General features: G+C 42.2%; 1 protein-coding gene across 17 annotated transcripts in view; it reads left to right on the top strand.

Moving 5' to 3' along the window:
• The first annotated feature begins 378 nt into the window (after positions 1-378).
• Positions 379-20,113, top strand: part of KYAT3 (kynurenine aminotransferase 3) — a 40,286-nt gene continuing 20,551 nt past the window's right edge. For 2 of the 17 annotated variants that reach the window (XM_065554206.1, XM_065554207.1), the window contains exons 1-4: positions 513-640; positions 7,460-7,560; positions 14,895-14,953; positions 16,546-16,690. In XM_065554206.1, the coding sequence (XP_065410278.1) occupies positions 7,462-7,560; positions 14,895-14,953; positions 16,546-16,690 (303 nt within the window). In that variant the 5' untranslated portion in view covers positions 513-640; positions 7,460-7,461. Of the gene's footprint in view, positions 741-7,459; positions 7,561-14,584; positions 14,662-14,894; positions 14,954-16,545; positions 16,691-20,113 lie in introns of those variants that run through there. The other 15 variants (XM_042840534.2, XM_005298104.4, XM_042840539.2 and 12 more) reach the window with 13 other exon arrangements.

The raw sequence follows: 20,113 nt of genomic DNA, 5'->3' as shown, positions 1-20,113 counted from the left end.
ATCCCAAACCCCTCATCCCCAGCCCCACCCCAGAGCCTGCACCCCCAGCCAAAGCCCTGACCTCTTCCTACAACGCAACCCCCTGCCCCAGCTCTGAGCCTCCCCAAACCCAGAGCTCCTTCCTGCACCCCAAACCCCTCATCCCCAGCCCCACCCCAGAGCCGGCACCCGCACCCCACAGCCCTCACCCCAACCCTCTGCCCCAGCCCTGAGCCGCTCCCACACCGCAAACCCCTCATCCCCAGCTCCATTGAGTCACAGGCATCAACAATTTTCTTCAACTGGGTCACCAGAAAAAAAAGTTTGAAAACTGATCTATAGGGTGGGGGACACGCGCGTGGAGTGGGGAAGGGGCGCCCCCGGCCGTGCGGCGGGGCATTTCTCTGCTGGGGTGGGTCCTTCGGGGCAGTGACGGGGTCACAAAGGGGAGGGGAGGGGAGGGGAACCGGCCCGGGCACAGACAGTCGCCTAGAGCCTGGGGAAGGAGGCCCCGGCCTTGCCTCTCTCCCTGTCCCCGCCCCTCTCAGGTGGGGCGCGCCGGGGCTGGGCGAAGCGGAGACGGTGAGTTACGTGTCCCCTGCTCAGGCTGGCTGGGCCGCCGCACATGCTACGCCTGGGAGAGGCCGCGCGCGGACCCGGGGTAAGGGGACAGCTGGCCTCGGCCTGCCGCCCGCGCCTCGCTCCCTTCCAGCCATTTCCCGGGCTCCTGCGGACTCCGCAGAGCAGAGCAGCCGCCAGGGGTAGGCAGGGGGCTGCGCCCGCGAGGAGGCACTTACAGAGAGCCCCCAGACTGCGGGGGGAGAGGGGAGGACTGCAGAGAGCCCCCAGGCTACAGGGGAGGGGGAGCACGGGGGGCAGCAGAGAGCCCCTAGGCTACAGGGGAGGGGGAGCACGGGGGATTGTAGAGAGCCCCCAGGCTACGGGGAGGGGGAACACGGGGGATTGTAGAGAGCCCCCAGGCTACGGGGAGGGGGAGCACGGGGACTGTAGAGAGCCCCCAGGCTACAGGGGAGGGGGGGCTGCAGAGAGCCCCCAGGCTACGTGGGTGGTGTGGTGTTGTAGGGAGTACGGGGGGGCAGCAGAGAGCTCCCAGGCTACAGGGGAGGGGTCTGTCTGTGTGTGTGGGGGCTCTAGAGAGCCCCCGAGAGCCCCCAGGCTTGTTTGGGGGACATTTCCCACTGTCTTCTACTCCCCAAACTTCAGAGAAATGGGGAGCAGACTCCAAAGCTGGTTCTAGATTTTTGCCTCTATCGCTGTAACGATCTCTAAATACCAAACTATGTTGAGGCTCAAAATCAGGCTGCAAATCTAACCGTGTGCGACAATCCTAAATAAATAAATCTGTCATTTATGGAGTGGCTGATGGCTTGTGGGCATCCCAACAAAACTGAAATGGAGGTACTGGCATTGTAGCTGATTCAGACTGGGTCTACAACTTAGGCTGACCTTGGACTGGTCTACACTGGGGTGGGGGGATTGATCTAAGATACACAACTTCAGCTATGTGAATAGTGTAGCTGAAGTCGAAGTATCTTAGATCGATTTACCTGGGGTCCTCACGGCTTGGGATTGACGGCTGCGGCTCCCCCGTCAACTCCGCTACACCCTCTCGCTCTGGTGGAGTTCCGGAGTCGACGGGGAGCGCGTTCGGGGATCGATTTATCGTGTCTAGACGAGACGCGATAAATCGATCCCTGATAGATCGATTACTACCCGCCGATCTGGCGAGTAGCGAAGACGTACCCTTAGTTACATTGAATGGGGCTGTGGAAAATGTCACGCCCTTTGTGACATAGTTAGGTCAACTTGACCTCTGCTATAAATGCAGCTAGGTCTATGGAAGAATTCTTCCATCCATCTAGCTACCAGGAGGTGGATTTAGGCCATGTCTACACCACCTCTTATGTCAGCAAAATTTATGTCACTCGGGTGTGGAACCCCCCCACCCCCATCAACAACATAAGTTTCGCCAGCATAAGTGGTAGTGTGCACAGTGCTATGTCGATGGGAGAGTTTCTCCTGTTGATATAGCTACCGCCACTCATGGAGGTGGTTTTATTACATTGACTTGTCGGCATAGAGCAACTACATGAGCATAGGTGCTGGAACTAGGGCTGTGGGGGATGCTACAGCACCCCCTGGCTTGAAGTGGTTTCCATTATATACAGGATTTACTGTTACAGTGGTGTAGTCACAGTGCTGCTGCAAAGCTTGTAGTGTAAACCTACCCTAAGGCAGGTGTGTCTCAGTGATATGGCCTTTATTTCACTGTGAAAGCATTTCTGCAATTCTTCATGTTACTCTGCTAAATCATAGGAAGAAAAATTATGTTGAGAGCACTTAGGCCCTTATACTACAAGATTACACCCATGTGTAGCCCATTGAGATCAATGAAATTCCATATGAATTTAAGGGGGTTAGCCCATGCCAATCAGATTGCAGGATTGCAGCCACAGGGCCTTCCATTTCTGTGCTGCAAATGTTACATGCTTCAGGATGAAAATAATCAGAAGTGATTAGGCAGTTATCAGTGAAAGCATGAAAATAAATATAATATTAAAACTAAAATATAAAAACTTCCACTAAAGCTAGAGTGGAAATTAAAATTACAACTCAGCTCCATGCCATGCAGTACATTTTATGTTCTCTTCTCATGCAATATGAATCTAACATGGAAACAAAAATGATGAATCTTGCCTAGGATGACAACATAAAAATAGGCTTTCATGCACATCAAAGGCTTGTGTGTCCTTCCAGGGAATGGCCTGCCTGTCCTGACAGTACCCCCCTAATGTTAACTCTAGCAATAATTGGACAATGGATAATCTCTTGGGTTGACCTATCTTGTATTTTATAAAGGGTATAAGTAAAATCTTGGCGTGAACTCAGTCAGAGGAGACCCTTTCCTTACCTTAAGCCTCTATGCCCCAGACATAGCAGCCACATATGAAGGCACAAATCTTAGGTTTGGTCCTTGAAGCACTTGAAAACAGGAGAGAAAGCTGGTTTGAGATGTTGACAAGCTCCTATATTTGCAAGTCCAACAGAAAATGTAAATATACATTATTTTGAGGACTGAAGTGTTTTTAGTATTTTTGAGTATCATCTTCCTCACCAAAGCACACAAGGAAATGGGGCTACTCACAGTATATAAAACTACATGCAGGCTTAACTCTGTGAGATCAAGGCCCAGGAGAGTTTCTTCAAGCTCGAGAACAATGAACTTTAAAGGGAATTAGAATTGTTACAAAAATTGAAAGATAGCTGGAAAGTGAAGTGTTGCTTTTGGTCTTTTATTTAAAAGAACAAAACAAACAAATCCTCTCCCTCACACAAGTTAACTTTATTTTGATCTAACTTCTTGTCTTTTCCCACTAGATAGCTCCGTGTCCTGGTTACAGACCCATACATGAACTACCTTGAAGATCCTGTTTGGTCAAGAGGTTGAGCGATAGTGCAGAAGATGTTAGGTCTGATACTGGGTTACTTTGCCAGGAGGAGTCAGGTGCTGGAGATCAGGTTGTGGGTAGGTGGTGCAGAGTAGGGGTGGTTGGGATCTGATCTTGGTTAGAGAGGAAAGGTGTTCAGTTGTGTACCAGGCAGTGGGGTACAGATGCTGAGCAGAGAACTGAGGAGCAGCATGAGACCAAGACCAGAGGCAATTTACTTGAATGATAGGGGAGCAGGAGAACCAGAGGGCAGCACTAGGGATTGCCAATAAGAGGAGACCGTAAGAGCAGCCACTAGTTCTTTTCTCTTCCAGGTAGCTTCACTCTAGGGCCTAGAGGCATCAGGGGCTTGAATTTCAGAATCGCGGAACATCCAAAGCGCCCTTTGATTACAACCAGAGGTCCTCAGCTTCTGTGAAAATTGGGCCCCAAGTGTCAGATCTTCTCATCCACTGCTGAACACTTTGGGGCTCCCAGTCACTGCTTCTTGCCCATACAGGAAGCCGTCCCCAGGTAGTCTGGCCACCTAGTGCAAAAAGAGAAAACAAATTTAAGAGACAATAATTTAACACCTCACCGCCCCCCCCCCCCATAAAAGACCAACATTTTTATTTCTAAAGAACATCTCAAATTAGCATAACTATGATTGAGAACACCTCTAGAATTGTAGTACACTGCAATAATGGAGTTTAATGTTCTTGAGCTGGAAGAAGCTCTGCATTTTCACGAGCAAGAACATAACATAGGAACATAAGACCGGCCATAATGGGTCAGACCAAAGGTCCATCAAGCCCAGTATCCTGTCAAATAAAGGTTTATTCTGGGGCTTTATAAAGTGTTTCATCCCCCACTCAGAGCAAATTAATTGACAAACTGTTTAAAGTGACAGAGCCCAGAACTGAACTCACCTTAAAAATAACATTTAAAAATCCCCCTTGATCCTGTAGAATGTATCAGTCTATCTTGTACAACACAGACCTAAGTGTGTAGGTTTATGTGGAGGCAAACACATAGCAGGTCATGTTGCCTTTGCTTTTCTCCTGAGAGCAGAGTATGGACTTATAAAGTAACCGCTTGCTCTTCCCGCTGGAGAAGACTCTGTTTGGAAGGAGTTAATCTGTGTTACAAGAGGGAGAAGACAAATATTTCTGATGGGCTCAAAACTGAACACACTTGCACAATCTAAATAATGGTCCCCTTTAAATCTGAACAAATCAACCAAAACGTGGCACCAACAGAGGCTATCTAACAAGTCTAGTTTGGTAGTTATTGCATGCTGAGACTCTGAGCTTTCTCTGTTGATATTGTTCAACAAAATGTTGATAATTTTCCCCCACTGTGCCCTTCATAAAACTTTCACAATTCGGTGTATTTTAATGGTGATAACAAAGGTCTCCCAATTTTTAATTCCAGATGTTCTTATTGATAGCAGTCAAATATCGGCAGGGGTCCAGGACTGCTGCTCTGTACTACATCATAATGCATGCTACCTCTTGCTGTGCTCAGACTTCAGCTTGCTTGTCCATTATGGTGCTTATCATACTTTCTTTTTTGGTGTACAACATTTTTGACCCTGTTGTAATAATCACTTACATGCACAAGTAACTTCGCTCATGGGAAAACTTACTCGTGTGCATAAGGATTTGCAAGATTTCAGTCCTTGTTTATTCTTTTGTTCTGGTCTCATCTTCTGCTTCTGTTCCTATTAACTCAGCAACAGCAGTGCAAAGCAGACAAGCTTCAGTGTGGAATAACTGCTGAAAATGTTTGATGCAGGTGCTGCATGAGAACTAGAGGAAGGCTGTCTATGCCTAGCAGCTGGAAAAATAGTGCTATTGTGTAATCTTATAAAATCAATGCTATCCATGGTGTTTATACTAATATACACCTCTACCCTGATATAACGCGACCTGATATAACACAAATTTGGATATAACACGGTAAAGCCGCGCTCCGGGGGGTGTGTGTTGCAGGGCTGTGCGCTCCGGGGGATCAAAGCAAGTTCGATATAATGCGGTTTCACCTATAACGCGATAAGATATTTTGGCTCCCGAAGACAGTGTTATATCGAGGTAGAGTTGTATATTTAATTTATTTTATAAATACATACAGGGGCCTTCAAAATCTGGGCTGATTTCACAGTTACTATAAATGATCATATCACATGGACTAAGTGCTATTCTGAAAAATGTCTGTAAAGGTAGAATAGATACAAATCAAACTCAGCAGACCTGTTTCTTTTCTATATTCAGTCATATCTGCTGACTTTAGTGTCAAAAATAGGTTTTGTTGTGTTTTTTCTGTTAGCCCAGCAGTTCACAGAGCTGATGAGGCTACTGGATACTATTTCTATTTGTTGATCATCGACAGAATTGTTTACTGAGTTCCAATCAGCTACACCTTTGCAAATTTTTGAAGGTAGTAAGACTGCACAGATGTCAGTGAGGGTCTAATTTGGCCTGCAGAACTCTTATTACTGGTGATGGCTGCATGTGATGGAAAGAACCTATTTTGGCTCTGAGGACTGTGATAAAGTTTGTAGTTCTGGCATATAGTGGTGGTTGGGAATCGGTATACTTTTAACTGGACACATTTGCTATGGAGTCATTGAAACAATACATATGAAAGTTCAAGATGCTTTTTAAAAAAAAGAATATTTTTTTGGTATGAACCACACTTTAAGGACAAGGTACAATCATTTGTCTTTGACAGAGGATCTGTCCTCAATGCTGAAGTTCTGTGCTCTTCTGGAATTAAATCAGACCCTTTCCGTTTTATTTTCATAGTTTCCATTGCATTTGTAGTCCACTAAATCTTTCTAGTTTAGGTACATATGGGCAACCTACCTCTCTATTTTTTTTTTTTTAAGACATTATTTCTCAGATTCCCTTTAACATCTCTCTCCATCCCCCGTTGGATATACAGTCTGTAGTTTTCCTGTTCTCTAATCATTGAGCTTTGCAGTACAAAGTTAATAATTATATTGCTGTGATGTTACAGTTCTGAAGTAGGTCAGTTAGGCTACATTGGAAGTTATTAGAGAAAAACAATCATTTTGACATTGTCATCCAATACATTTACTTAAATACACATTCTAAAAGTGGTTGTCCTGTAGTACCAGCTTTTATTCCTTCTTTTTTGTGGTCATGATTTACTGGGCTCATTTTTTCAGGTCAGTGAATGGTCTGTTACTCACTACAAAATGTCTTCTGTAGGTATATTATTTTCTGCTCTGATAAATTTGATGTTTGCCAAACCAGTTTAAACTTGATAGTTACTTTTATATAAAAGTAACTAAATAATACATAGGTCTTGATTTCCACATTGACTAGTGATTTTTTTTTTTTTTTTAGGCGTCTCAATTTTGGCTTAAAAAATTTGACACACCTTAAAGGGGACTGATTTTTTTCAAGGATGGATTCTTAGTACTTTAAAATCAGTCGCCTTAATAGCGTTTCTCAGATGGGCACTACCAACTGTGATAGTAATTTTTTTTCTTTTTTGTTCGCTATGTGAACACTTGTTCATAAATAATCCATCTGCAACCACTAATTTGTTTCAAATATCCTAATGAAGAGCCATCAGATGATGGTAATTTTTAGTTGCTCCTGACCTGGCTGGATTTGAAGTAGTGGACTAGAAACAAGTTTCCATATCCTATTATCAATCCCCTAGCTGTATAGACTTTGGATTTAGGTTTTTGTTTTATTTTCATCATCTCTTGGTGAAGAGACCATTATTTAATTCAGTTCTGTCAAATAGATTAAAACTTCCTTTTACATTATATTAAAAAATGTCTTGCAAACTCACTATTTAAAAAGCTTTACCCCTATATTTAGGTATGATAAGGAAATAAGCTACTAGGGTGGGTGTGGGTAGGGTTGGGAGAAGAAAAATCTCAGGCTCTAAAATTGCTTAACTTTGTATAGGAAATGCACATTTCTGGTCTTGCATCTGTAAGTACTAGATAAAGGCTTACCTTTTTTTTAATCTTATAAATTATTGTGCAGGCATGTTTTTTGTTCAGCAAAGCCTCAACTGCCTTGGCATTAGGATACAGCTACTGAAGACAGTTTATCCTGTAAGATTCTTCAGATTTTCGACCTCTGCAGTATGTATTCCATCAGTTTGTAGATTACACTATATATATATGTCATGCTGTATTTATTTTAGAGATGCACTTATTTTGTGATGCTGCCGGTAAGTATATATTGGATTGGATGTCTACTTGGTTTAGTTCACTGAACTGATGATAAAAATGAAATTTTTGCCAGGCAGTTTAAGTTTCATCCATGTTCTGTGAGGAAGTCCACAAAGCATTATGTTTTCTCCATTTTTTGTTGCCTTAATCCCAGACATTTAATATGAAAACTGCAATAAATTATTGTTCAAATCAATCAAATATTAAACCACACTAGCATAGTTATTGTTCTACATATCTGTTTCATTCTTTAAGGCAATATTAGTGGACACTGGTGAGGAAAGATGGTCCCGTGGTTAGGGCATTAACCTGGGACTCAAGAGATGGGTTCAGTTCCCTGCTTTACCATAGATTTCGTGTGTTACTTTGGGTAAGTCAGTCTCTCTGGCCCAGATCCATAAAGGGACTTAAGTGCTTAACTCACAGTTTTAGACCATGGCAATTCATTGCTGTCACCTAACTCTGTAGTTGTCTAAACTCACTTGGTCCCTAAATTTTTCACTGTAGAAGTTCCCTAGGCACCTGTTTCTGAGCATGTGCACTGCTGCCTCACTCTAGGTATCTGGATGTTCATCTCCTGCTTAAGCCCTAGTACAATCCACAAACCAGGGGATGGTAGACATTTGCTGACCAGCCCCAGTCCAATATGCATGCTCAGAATATGCCTACCAGATCAGGCCCCATTCAAAATCAAAGAGGTGATGGTGATGCCTCCCTCGTGGTGATTAGAGCACTCATTCGGGATGCAGGGATCCCAGGTTCAGGACTCCCATTTGCCCGATGGGGAGAGAGGATATGAACTGGGATTTCCCACTTCTCAAGAGAGTTGTCTAATCACTAGGCTATGTGATATTGTAACATGGATATCTTAGTCTTTCCAATGTGGAACACCTTCAACAGGAGAGACTGAGAGCGCTCAGTCATTTGAATATCGTCTAGCCTAGTGGTTAGTGTACTCTCCTTAGAGGTAGAAGACCCCTGTTCAGATCTTCTTTCCCCCTCATGTGGAGGGGGGAATTGAACCTAGGTCTCCCACCACAACCACCTTCTCCTCTGGCATTTCTTACAAGAGTTGCCTAGACACCTAAGCCACCTGACTTCAGGAGAGAGGTTCCCAGCTGTGGACTGCAAGCAGAGATAGGTACTTCCCTGCACTTAAGCGCCTAACTTTTTGATAGGGGTGGGGCTTAGAACACACATCTTTCATAGGCATCTCCCATTGGCTAGCTTGTGTGCTTCCCATCTAGCATGCTGGCATTTGTCGATTACATTCTTAGGTGCGTATCTCTCCACATTGATTGTATAGGGACCCTAGATGCCTAACCTAGGCTTTGTGGATCCCACTGTTGTTCTAGTGATTTTTGTAGGTGCCTAAAGCTTAGGTGTTGCAATGCCTAAGTCCCTTTGTGGATCTGGGCCTCCATTTCCCATCTATAAAATGGGGATAATAGTATTTCTCACAGGAGTGTTGCAGGTCCTCAGATACTATGCCAATAGGAGCTAGCTATACGGGTACTTGAGAGAGAGCTATACTTGATTAAGTGTATTGTCTACAATATGTTCTTGAAGTCTCATTTAAGTTGCTTATGGAATCATGTGACACCATTTTATATCTAACTTTGTCAAAAGAAGGTGCAGTTTTTCACCATGATGGAGGAGATGCTAGGGACAGTGTAATGGAACATAGTAATTACGTTACTGGATCAGTCCAGCATCCTGGTCTCAGACAGTGGCCATCACTAGATACTTCAGAAATAGGTGCAAGACCCCCATACTGTACAGTTATAGAATAAATTCCCCTTGGGGGAAGTTTCTTAAAGTCCAAGCCAAGTTGGCTTATGCCCTGGAGCAGGATTATTATATGCATTGTGTTTTATATCTTATCTAATAATGGCGTAGGTGTTGTCATTGTCCGTACAGATCCTTTTTTTGAATCCTGTTAAGTTCTTGGCTTCAATAATAGTTCATGGCATTGAATTCCATAGGTTAATTATGCATTGTGTAAAAGTACTTCCTTTTATCCATATTAAACTTTCACTTTCATTGGGTGTCTCCTTGTACTTCTATTATAAGAAAAGGTAAATAGCACCTTCTCTGTCATGTCCCCTCTTATTCATCTCCTTTCTAAAACAACCATTGCTAATAGGGTCTGGATGTGCTTGGAGGCCATGAATTTAGATCTTGAAGGGGGAATACTTTGTGTTGCTTAACACTGATCCACTTCAGGTGATTAAGACTCTGCTAGCACTTCATCTTAAATAAATCACTTCCATTCCTTAGCTTGAAGGATGGGGGAACCAATCATGTAATTGAAAGAGTGGTGTATGATATAAAATAGGGAAATTCTCAGCATTCTCACTAGCATCTGGACACACTTCAGCAGTGTTTTTTCTTCTCCCTGGAAGAAAGCCCCGTTCTCTTAATTATATCTCATTTTAATAATTTCAGTTAATTGCTTGGCCTTTTAAAAGTTGAAGTAAGCAGAGCTAGAATCCAAAACTGAGCTGAGGCACTTGATAGCCAATACCGGGTCATCAATTCCATTTTATGACATCAGAATCAAAGCTAAGATCAAGGTACATAGGGAGAGAAAGCTCTAATTATTAACAATTGAACATACAATGTTCTGTGATATGAAGGCTGAATCTTTTAGTTCTCAGTAAGATTTCAGCCAGGAGAGAGAGATTTAGTACCGTTTAAACTTACTATAATTCAGTCATTACAATCCTGCTATTGATCAGCCAGTTGTGGTTAGCTAATTGAAGTGATCTTAAGAGTTGGTCAATACAATGAGCTACCCACTGGACCACACAGAATTCTGATTAACTAGAGAGATTCAGCGCTAGACTTCTCAGTTCTACATAGTAAAAAAAAAGTAGTCTAGCATGTGAAAACAGGGAAGCTGCCAGAAGTGCTTATTTGAAAAGGGCTTGATAAAATATTCATATTATTGGGGGGTGTATTATAGCCAAACACTAATCTCAGAGTGCATTGTGCTCATCAGGACAGAGGTTGAGTACTCTTTTAGACACCTGCATATGCCAGAGTAATCTGGTAAAGGACCATATGTAACCCAAGCTCCCTTTTAACCACTATTTGGATATGTCCCTTGGCACATTCACTTGCCAAGTTCTCCAAAAAGGATTTGATGTCTTGTTGGGATAAATGGGACCTGTGGTATGCTGAACTTCGTTGAAATTTGTGCCATGTGTCTGAGATTAGAATCTGGCCTGTGCAATAAAATTATAGTGAAAGAAGTGATTTGACATCATAGGCCCCTATCCTGCAAACACTTGCAACATGGGCTTAACTTTACTAGCACAAACAGTCCAGTCAAAACCAGTGGGGGCTACTTACACTAATAATGTTAAGCATGTGTATGTTTGCAGGATTGGGGCCTGTTAGTATTGAATTAGGTGGAATAATTGGGCCAAAGGTGTTAATATAACCCAGATACTGTCCGACATTAAACAGTTTTAAACAAGGTTTGGGGTTTGGCATACAAAGACCTCAGCCTCCTTAGTACAATACCATGGCAAACACACCATTAAAATCTTTCTAAGACTTTATTATAGATACAGAAAAAGAATGAAAAACAGTTAAAGCATTTGAAATGTAAAGTATTGAATAAGGCTTTTGTTTTACAAAATCCCTTGTTCCCTTCCCTTTACCTGGAGAGGTGGTTTGACAATCTCTTAGGTGGTATCAAAGATTGAAGTAACTGTCATTTTGGGTGGAAAGAGAAGAAGTTAGTTGAGATGGGCTGGAGCTGCTATTGCTGCTATTATAGTCAAATCCCATTTCCTAAGAGGAAAAAATAAGACACAAACAAAGGGGGAGAGAAAAGAATAGCAAAGAAAATGTAGCTTTTGTCTCTGAAGTTGACTTTCACTTGCAAACCTCACTGCTGGAGAAAACAGGCACGGCACACCATCTTATTAGCCATTCTGGGACTCAACAAGCTCATTCCAGCATTGGGGTGCTTCGGGCATTACTTTTAGCTGCCTCTCTGGTCATAGGCTCACAGCAGTGTTGCAAAATATGCAGTCTCGGCTGACAAAGCCAGGCTCATATTAGACAGAAGGAGAAAGGGGAGAGCGATAGGAAAGAAAAGAAACGTGGTATGTAAGGAAAAGAGCACAGCGGTGGTGGGGGGAGTGAAGTTTTACATCCCAGGTTGTGTTCAGGACTTAGCTGAAACTTCTGGAGGTGGTGATGTCATCTGGCTCCCTCTCTCTAGCCCAGCATGGTTAGGAGGGATTAGGATGAAGATGGTCATGGGTTCCAGGAGACAGTGGGGGGTGGCAGCCATAATGGTGAAGCTTGCTTGACAGCCCTAAGTCGCTTTTTTGAAGGACCTTGAAAGGTAACGATGGGTGGAATATCCCATCCCTTCAATATTTTTGTCCACCAGTTAGGCCTAGTTTCTGACACAAAAGTTTTGGTTCACTGATTTCTGATCCCACACTTTATGCAGGCATGATCTTAACGCAGTTATTGAGTTCTATCATTGAGTTACTGTCTGCACTATAAAGCGGGGGGCAGGGGGAATGGGTTTTCGCTTTTATTCTTTGTTAGACTGTATGAAGAAGGCCAGAAGAGTTTTTCCTGCTTTCTCTCTCTTTCGGTGTGTGTTGTTGTGTTTGTAAACCTTAAAGATACCACAAATATCGGGTCTGGTTATCCCTGGTTTTATAGGAAGGATCCTTGGAGGTCTATTATATGTAAATTTTCTCAGCCCCTAATTCAAGAGCGTGTGTGTTTATAACAAAACGTTTTCTCCCCAGTGTTTGAGATTAAGTGTTAAAAAGTTTTGAGTAGTCTGAATAAAAATACTTTCAATGAATCTTGATGACTATTGCAAATTGCTCCAAGTGCAATGTCCATGTCTTTGACCTTGTTAACAAACAAATAGCTATATATATTATATAAAATATAATTAGGGCTGTCAAGCAATTAAAAAAAAGTAATTGCGATGTCTCACACTGTTAATAATAGAATACCATTTATTTAAATATTTTGGATGTTTTCCACGTTTTCAAATATATTGATTTCAATTCTAACACAGAATACAAAGTGTATGATACTAACTTTATTTTTATTTTTGATTACAAATATTTTCACTGTAAAAAACAAAATAAATAGTATTTTTTCAATTCACCTTATACAAGTACTGTATTACAATCTATGTATCATGGAAGTTGAACTTACAAATGTAGAATTATGTACAAAAAATAACTGCATTCAAAAACAAAAATGTAAAACTTCAGAGCCTACAAATCCACTCAGTCCTACTTCTTGTTCAGCCAATCACTCAGACAAACAAGTTTGTTTACATTTGCAGGAGATAATGCTGCCTGCTTTTTGTTCACAGTGTCTCCTGAAAGTGAGAACAGGTGTTCGCATGGCACTGTTGTAGCTGGTGTCACAAGATATTTACATGCCAGATTCGCTAAAGATTCATATGTCCCTCATGCTTCAACCACCATTCCAGAGGACGTACATCCATGCTGATGATGAGCTCTGTTCGATAATGATCCAAAGTAATGGGGATCGATGCATGTTCATTTTCATCCTCTGAGTCAAATGCCACCAGCGGAAGGTTGATTTTCTTTTTTGGTGGCTCGGGTTCTGTAGATTCCGCATCGAAGTGTTGCTCTTTTAAGACTTCTGAAAACATGCTCCACACCTCATCCCTCTCAGATTTTGGAAGGCACTTCAGATTCTTAAACCTTGGTTCGAGTGCTGTAGCTATCTTTAGAAATCTCACATTGGTACCTTCTTTGCATTTTGTCAAATCCGCAGTGAAAGTGTTCTTAAAACAAATAACATGTGCTGGGTCATCATCCGAGACGTCTATAACATGAAATATATGGCAGAATGCGGGTAAAATAGAACCAGGGACATACAGTTTTCCCCCAAGGAGTTCAGTCACAAATTTAATTAACACACTATTTTTTTTTAATGAGCATCATCAGCATGGAAGCATATCCTCTGGAATGGTGGCCGAAGCATGAAGGGCATACAAATGTTTAGCATATCTGGTAGGTAGTTACCTGGCAATGCCAGCTACAAAAGTCCCATGAGAATGTCTGTTCTCAATTTTGGGTGACATTGTAAATAAGAAGTGGGCAGCATTATCTCCTGTAAAATGTAAACTTGTTTGTCTTAACAATTGACTGAATGAGAAGTAGTACTGAGTGGACTAGTAGGCTCTAAAATATAGCATTGTTTTGTTTTTGAGTGCAATTATGAAACAAAAAAATCTACATTTGTAAGTTGCACTTTCACAATAAAGAGATTCACGTTATACAAGTACTGTGGTGCAACTGAAAAATACTGTTTCTTTTGTTTCATTTTTACAGTGCAAATATTTGTAATAAAAATAATAATGTAAAGTGAGCACTGTACACTTTGTAGTCTGTGTTGTAATTGAAATCAATATATTTGAAAATGTAGAAAAACATCCAAAATATTTAATAAATTTCAATTGGTATCCTATTGTTTAATAGTGTGATTAATTGTGATTAATTTTTTTGAGTTAATCACGTGAGTTAACTGTGACTAATCTACAGCCCTTTTATAAATAAATAAAACAAACTGATAGAAAAAGATGCTTCGCTGCACATAGTTCTCTCCAGGGGCAAGAGGATGACCAAACACCAGAACAGATGTGCACTACTAAATGGTGCTCAAATACTCTGGAGATGAGCATAGTATGAGAAACTGTATAGAACAGAATCATGTTTCATTTCCATGGTATTTCTGATGTCATAATCCTACCTGTTCTGAACTCACCCATAGATTTTTCTAGGGAAAATTGTGTAGAAAATACAGATTTTCAAATCGGAAAGGGAGGAAAGTCACTCAGCCCTTCAGATCTTTATATATATTTTTTTAAAAAAGGGTTCAAACCCTTTTTTCCCATTTGTAGGTCACTGGCAAATGCTGTTGCACTAAATTCTGCCGTGACCTCCATCCCTGCCCTGACTTCAGTGAGTTTGTGTAGGGGTAAGTCATAATGTAGGGTATTTTGTTTATTTTCATGTTAGACTGAACTCAAGCTATTATGATCTATTAAGGCTTTTATAATATCAGCAATGTTATATTATTGAACTTGTTCAGTTATGGTATCTTTGAAAGGGCATAGGAGAGGGTTTCTCATGCAATGTTACAATGTCTAACAATATAAGACTTTGTAATTCTTAACAAAACCCCTTTGTCTATATATTTTGATCTTGTAGACAATGGCCTTCAAGCACAAAAACGCAAAACGAATCGAAGGGCTTGATGTCAATGTATGGTAAGTGACATATTCAAATATATGCAGAATTCTAAAAATCAAATAGTGTGTTATCTTTTCTAAATTGATTATTTATCCAGCACCACAGAGATATACAACTCTTGTTATCCCTGGTGCTGAATTGTATCCACACGCATACCTAGAAGATAGATTCAGTGGGCCAAATGTGGTGGTGGTGATGTGTATTAAGCCAATACAAGGTCATAAGCTGTGACTAAGTTAGAATTCTGAAGTGCAGAATGAACCAACGTAAAACAAAAGTAATTCTCAGCAGGGGTGCTGAAACAATTTGTATATTGGGGGTGCTGAGAGCTATTGAACCAAACTGTAAACCCTGTATATGATGGAAACCACTAGTTCCAGCATTCTTAGGTATGGTGGCAACACGGGGCTACAGATTTATAGATTAGTTTTGTTGAACAACCTAGCTTTGCTAATTTACACTGATTTCATTTAACCATCTTGAACATGTCACTGTAGAAATTAACCTAATATATTTTACTATATTTTTATCCAGGGCTTAAATTGGTCTCAAAGTAGCATCAGGTGTGTCATTGCCAACTAGTGGGATTTCATTAGTTTGTAACATTAACTGAGGGGTTGGACAGATTGTTTAAATGCACTTAGTGCCCTCTCGCTAGTGACCATCCTGCCTCAGACTCTTCGCAGCAATTTCTGTTATTGATGGCTGTGTCTGTGACCCTGTAACTGTAATTTTTTTATCTGGTTAACATTTGGATGGTGAGGGAAGGGCAGAAGGAAAGAGCACACATAAAAGGAGGAAAAATTCTATAATTAGCTTTTGGCAGGCTTAATGGAACAACTAACAAACTGTATGAATCGGCCCATAGACTGGTATGACTAGGAATGTTTACAGAGCTCAGTGAAAGCAGCAGAGAGTCCTGTGGCACCTTATAGACTAACAGACGTATTGGAGCATGAGCTTTCATGGGTGAATACCCACTTCGTCGGATGCATATAGTGGACCACTACATGCATCCGACGAAGTGGGTATTCACCCACGAAAGCTTATGCTCCAATATGTCTGTTAGTCTATAAGGTGCCACAGGACTCTTTGCTGCTTTTACAGATCCAGACTAACACGGCTACCCCTCTGATACTTGAGACCTCAGTGAGAGGACTGGCTAATGCTGTGAGTCTTGCTGGCTTAAATGTTTGCTAGACATGTCAGGTTAGATTCACCCTAGTAACTGTACCTGCCTGCTCCAGGAAGATCCAGTATGTTCTGAGTGGGGGGGATTCACCCCAGCAGTATTGTTTCACTGCTGCCTTCCTTCAGGGAGTACGTTGGGGATTGTCAGTTTTTGTTTGCAGCCAGGGTCCCATATGAGTCCTGGCAATACAGGCTGTTCAGGAGATACACTCTGGAGACACCATCTCACCAGATGATTCTGCTCACGCTTGGGGTTCCCAGTAGCTTTGCACTGCCCCATCCTCTCCTCTAGTGGTTTTTCCTTTGCTAGAAGCCATTTGGCCGACTGTGGATTCAGCCCATTGCTTTTATATTTAAAGTATGACAAATGAGCAGGATAATTTTCTTGGTAAAACTTTTAACACACATTTTTCCCTAGGGTTGAATTTACTAACGTGGCTGCAGACCCCTCAATTGTTAATCTTGGTCAAGGCCTTCCAGATATATCCCCTCCTAGCTATGTTAAAGAAGAGCTAGCCAAGGCAGCGACAGTTGATAGACTGAACCAGTACACACGTGGCTTTGTGAGTACATTGAACTTTGGGGAAAGTTTGTTACATGGAAACTTTAAGACTTGGTTTTAAGTTAGGTGTATAACTTTGTTCCCTTTCATCTTGGCTCCTCTTCCTCCTCCCAAGCGTGGGTTTCTGTAATAGAGCTTACCAGCTGCGGATCAACATCCCCAATGTAGGTTTATTTAAAGTAGAGTCCTTCACTCATATCTGTATCTTATAGTGCAGCATGTGTACCCTGCCAAACCTCTGGCCAGGTCACTTGTGGTCTCACCCCTTCCAGGGAATCCAATTCCAGTACAACAATAGTCCAGTAGCTTCATGCCAGGTCTTCAGTCCAACTTCACGTTTACAGGGGAGTCGCATCTTATGCGGGGGTTAGATTCTAAAGTCAGTGCTTAAGGCAAAAATAGAGTATAATCAAAATTACCCTTGAAAATTCCTTAAATCGCCCATAAAGTACAGTATACTGTACATGGTTTTGTGTATACAACTCTGTTCAGTAATATGTATAATGTATACAATAATGTACAGCATATAATAAAGAGTACATATGCAAAATATAATTTTATAATTTTTAATTACATGAGAGAGAGAGAGAGAGATGGAAGAATGAAAGAATAAAAAAGGAAAACAGTAAACCTAACCACTCACCATTCATCCTGGATATTCTTGCTAGTCTATGACGACGATAGTGGTGATACGATGACTATGACAATGGTGATGCGATGACGATGAATGATGAGACGATGAAGATGGGCGCCTGTATGATGAATGATGAGACGATGAAGATGGTCGCTGTACACACTCCGATGATTAGGCTTCCTCTTCCTCTTACAACACTATTGGGGGGTCGTCGGGGCTTGATGTCGATCCAGGAGATGGAGGTGACGGAGAGTGAGTCGTAGACGAAGTGGTTGACTCTGGTTCAACTTGAGAAGTTGATTGCGTAGGCTCATCTGCTGCTGGTTGTTTTTTCTTGAAAAACATGGTGATTGGCAACTGTCGCTGTTGTCTCTTGAGCTGCTCAAACATTTCTTTATACGCTCTCAAATCGTTCGTAATATTATGTGTGATTTTTGAGGCTTTGTTCCATAGAGGGATCATATTCAGAAATTAAATCATTCAAGTGTTTTGCTGCTTGGAACACTTCAGCAAATTTATGAGGATTATAGCTTGCTGGCTCTTCCTGTTCATTGTCCTCATCTTCGTCTTCTGTAAACGATTTTATCAGTTCCTCTAACTCTTCGTTAGTCAATGTTTCTCTATGGCCCTCAATTAATTCTTCAATTTCTTCCTCAAGGATGTCGACGAAGCCATCACCACCCACTTGCCTGGTCACCTGAACAATGTGTTTCACTTCTTTGTCAATGGTTGGGAAACCCTTAAAATCATTCACACGTTCTTTCCATAGGTTTCACCAACATGCATTGACTGTTTCAGGCTTGATTGCATCCATTGCCTGTTTAATATAAGTGATGCAATTGGCAATGCTGTAGAACTTCAGACACTCCATCACATTAAGATTGGGATCAGCATCCATAGTGCTACATATCCATGAGAACGTAAGCCTCGTGTACGTGGCCTTGAAACAGCAAATCATGCCTTTGTGGAGAGGTTGGAGGATGGAGGTGGTATTGGGGGTGGGGAGAAAGACTACTTCAATGTTGTTATGCATAAACCGGAGTGCTTCAGGGTGGCCAGGAGCATTGTCTCCGATCAGCAACACTTTAAAGTCAAGTCCTTTCTCTTCGAGGTACCGCTTGACCTCTGGAATGAAACACTTGTGGAACCAATCCAGAAATAGTGCTGCTGTCACCCAAGCCTTTTTATTTGATTGCCAGAACACAGGCAGGAGATTTTTGTTCTTGCCTTTTAGGGCACAGGGATTTGCAGCCCTGTATAGCAAGCCTGGCTTTATTAAATGCCCAGCCGCATTGCCACAAAACAACACAGTCACATGGTCTTTAGCTGCTTTGAAGCCAGGGGCTTGTCTTTCTGATTTCAAAGTGTAAGTGCGGTTGGGCATTTTTTTCCAGAAGAGCCCAGTCTCATCAGCATTAAAAACTTGTTCCGGAAGATAGCCCTTTTCTTCTATGATTTTCTTTAATTGTTCGGGATAGGCTTTTGCTGCCTCTTCATTGGCAGATGCAGCTTCACCAGTAGTCTGCATGTTTTTGAAGTTGAAGCAGTTCCTAAAACTGTTAAGCGAACTTTGGCTGGCTTTGAATTCCTTCTCGTCAGAAGGCTGTCCCTCTTCGGCGGGAGGTTTGAACAGCGCATAGAGGCTAAGAGCCTTTTTTCGCAATGTGTTGCCATTGATAGGCACACGTTTACAGTTCATGTCTTCCAGCCATAAATGTAATGCCTTTTCAATCTTCACTAAAGTCTTATCACGCACCTGGTTCATCACCTTAGTAGTTACAGGAGCACTTGATGCCACGGCTTGACGAATTTCTCTCTCTCGAATCTTGATGGCACGGATGCTAGATTTGTTGCAGCCATATTTACGCGACACGTTGGAGACCAACATACCGTCTCTCAATAAGTCTAACACAGACAGTTTTTCCTCCAGCGTTGGAACAGATCGCTGTTTCTTTGGTTGAGCACCAGATGAAGTAGTTGGCTTGCGTTTAGGGGCCATGTTGTATGAAAAATACGTATCTTTAAACACTAGAATCACACTCAGCGCGGTGAGATGCTCACACTATGAGAGGCATGCAGGAACCGAGACTGACTGAGGGAACAGCAGATTCATGTCTTCCATCTCCCGCTCACTCTGGGGCATACTCTCATTGAGTGAAATGGTGGGAGGAATCTCCCGCACAACTGTATTTAAATTGTTATTTTTCTTGCCGAGCGTGTATAGTTGAATTCGCGTAAGTTAAATGCGCGTATGATGCGACTTCGCTGTATTGGCCTTCCAGCCCTTGTCTCCAGGAATCTCCATACCACCATCCTCAGAGGGTCAGTAGGGGAAGTAGGCCCACCCTTCCCTGTGGGTTCCAGTCCAGGGACCCTGCAATAAGTTGCTAAGGTATGTCTATTCAGACTTTCGCTTCTTCCGTAGGTTACTTCCTACCTCAACCTGGCCTCAGATTCCAATAGGAGAGTAAATTAGTTACAGGGAACAAAGCAAAGTCAAAGGTTGTATACGAGGCCTACGTGCCCCAGAGAGACTCTGGCATCTAGCAGTTTCTAGTTTTCTGCTGGGTCCAGCTGGCCTCTCTTCAAGGGGCTAGCACAAGAAATCTGCATCTTCTCCCAGTTAGCCACTACTAAGTTGGGCTGAGGCCCTAGAAAGTTGAGACTTCCTTGTCAACTTCCTCCTGGTGCTGGCCAAGATGGTCATCCATTACACCAGGAGGAGGAATCTGGACAGGTTCTGATGCTCTATGACTATGGGGTTCTATTTCCAGTCTCATCCAGTTGCCT

Source organism: Chrysemys picta, chromosome 8 (genome assembly GCF_011386835.1).
Source record: "Chrysemys picta bellii isolate R12L10 chromosome 8, ASM1138683v2, whole genome shotgun sequence".
Taxonomy (NCBI): Eukaryota; Metazoa; Chordata; order Testudines; family Emydidae; genus Chrysemys; species Chrysemys picta.
The sequence above is the reverse complement of the archived record's forward strand: the minus strand, read 5'-3'. Positions and strand labels throughout refer to the sequence as shown.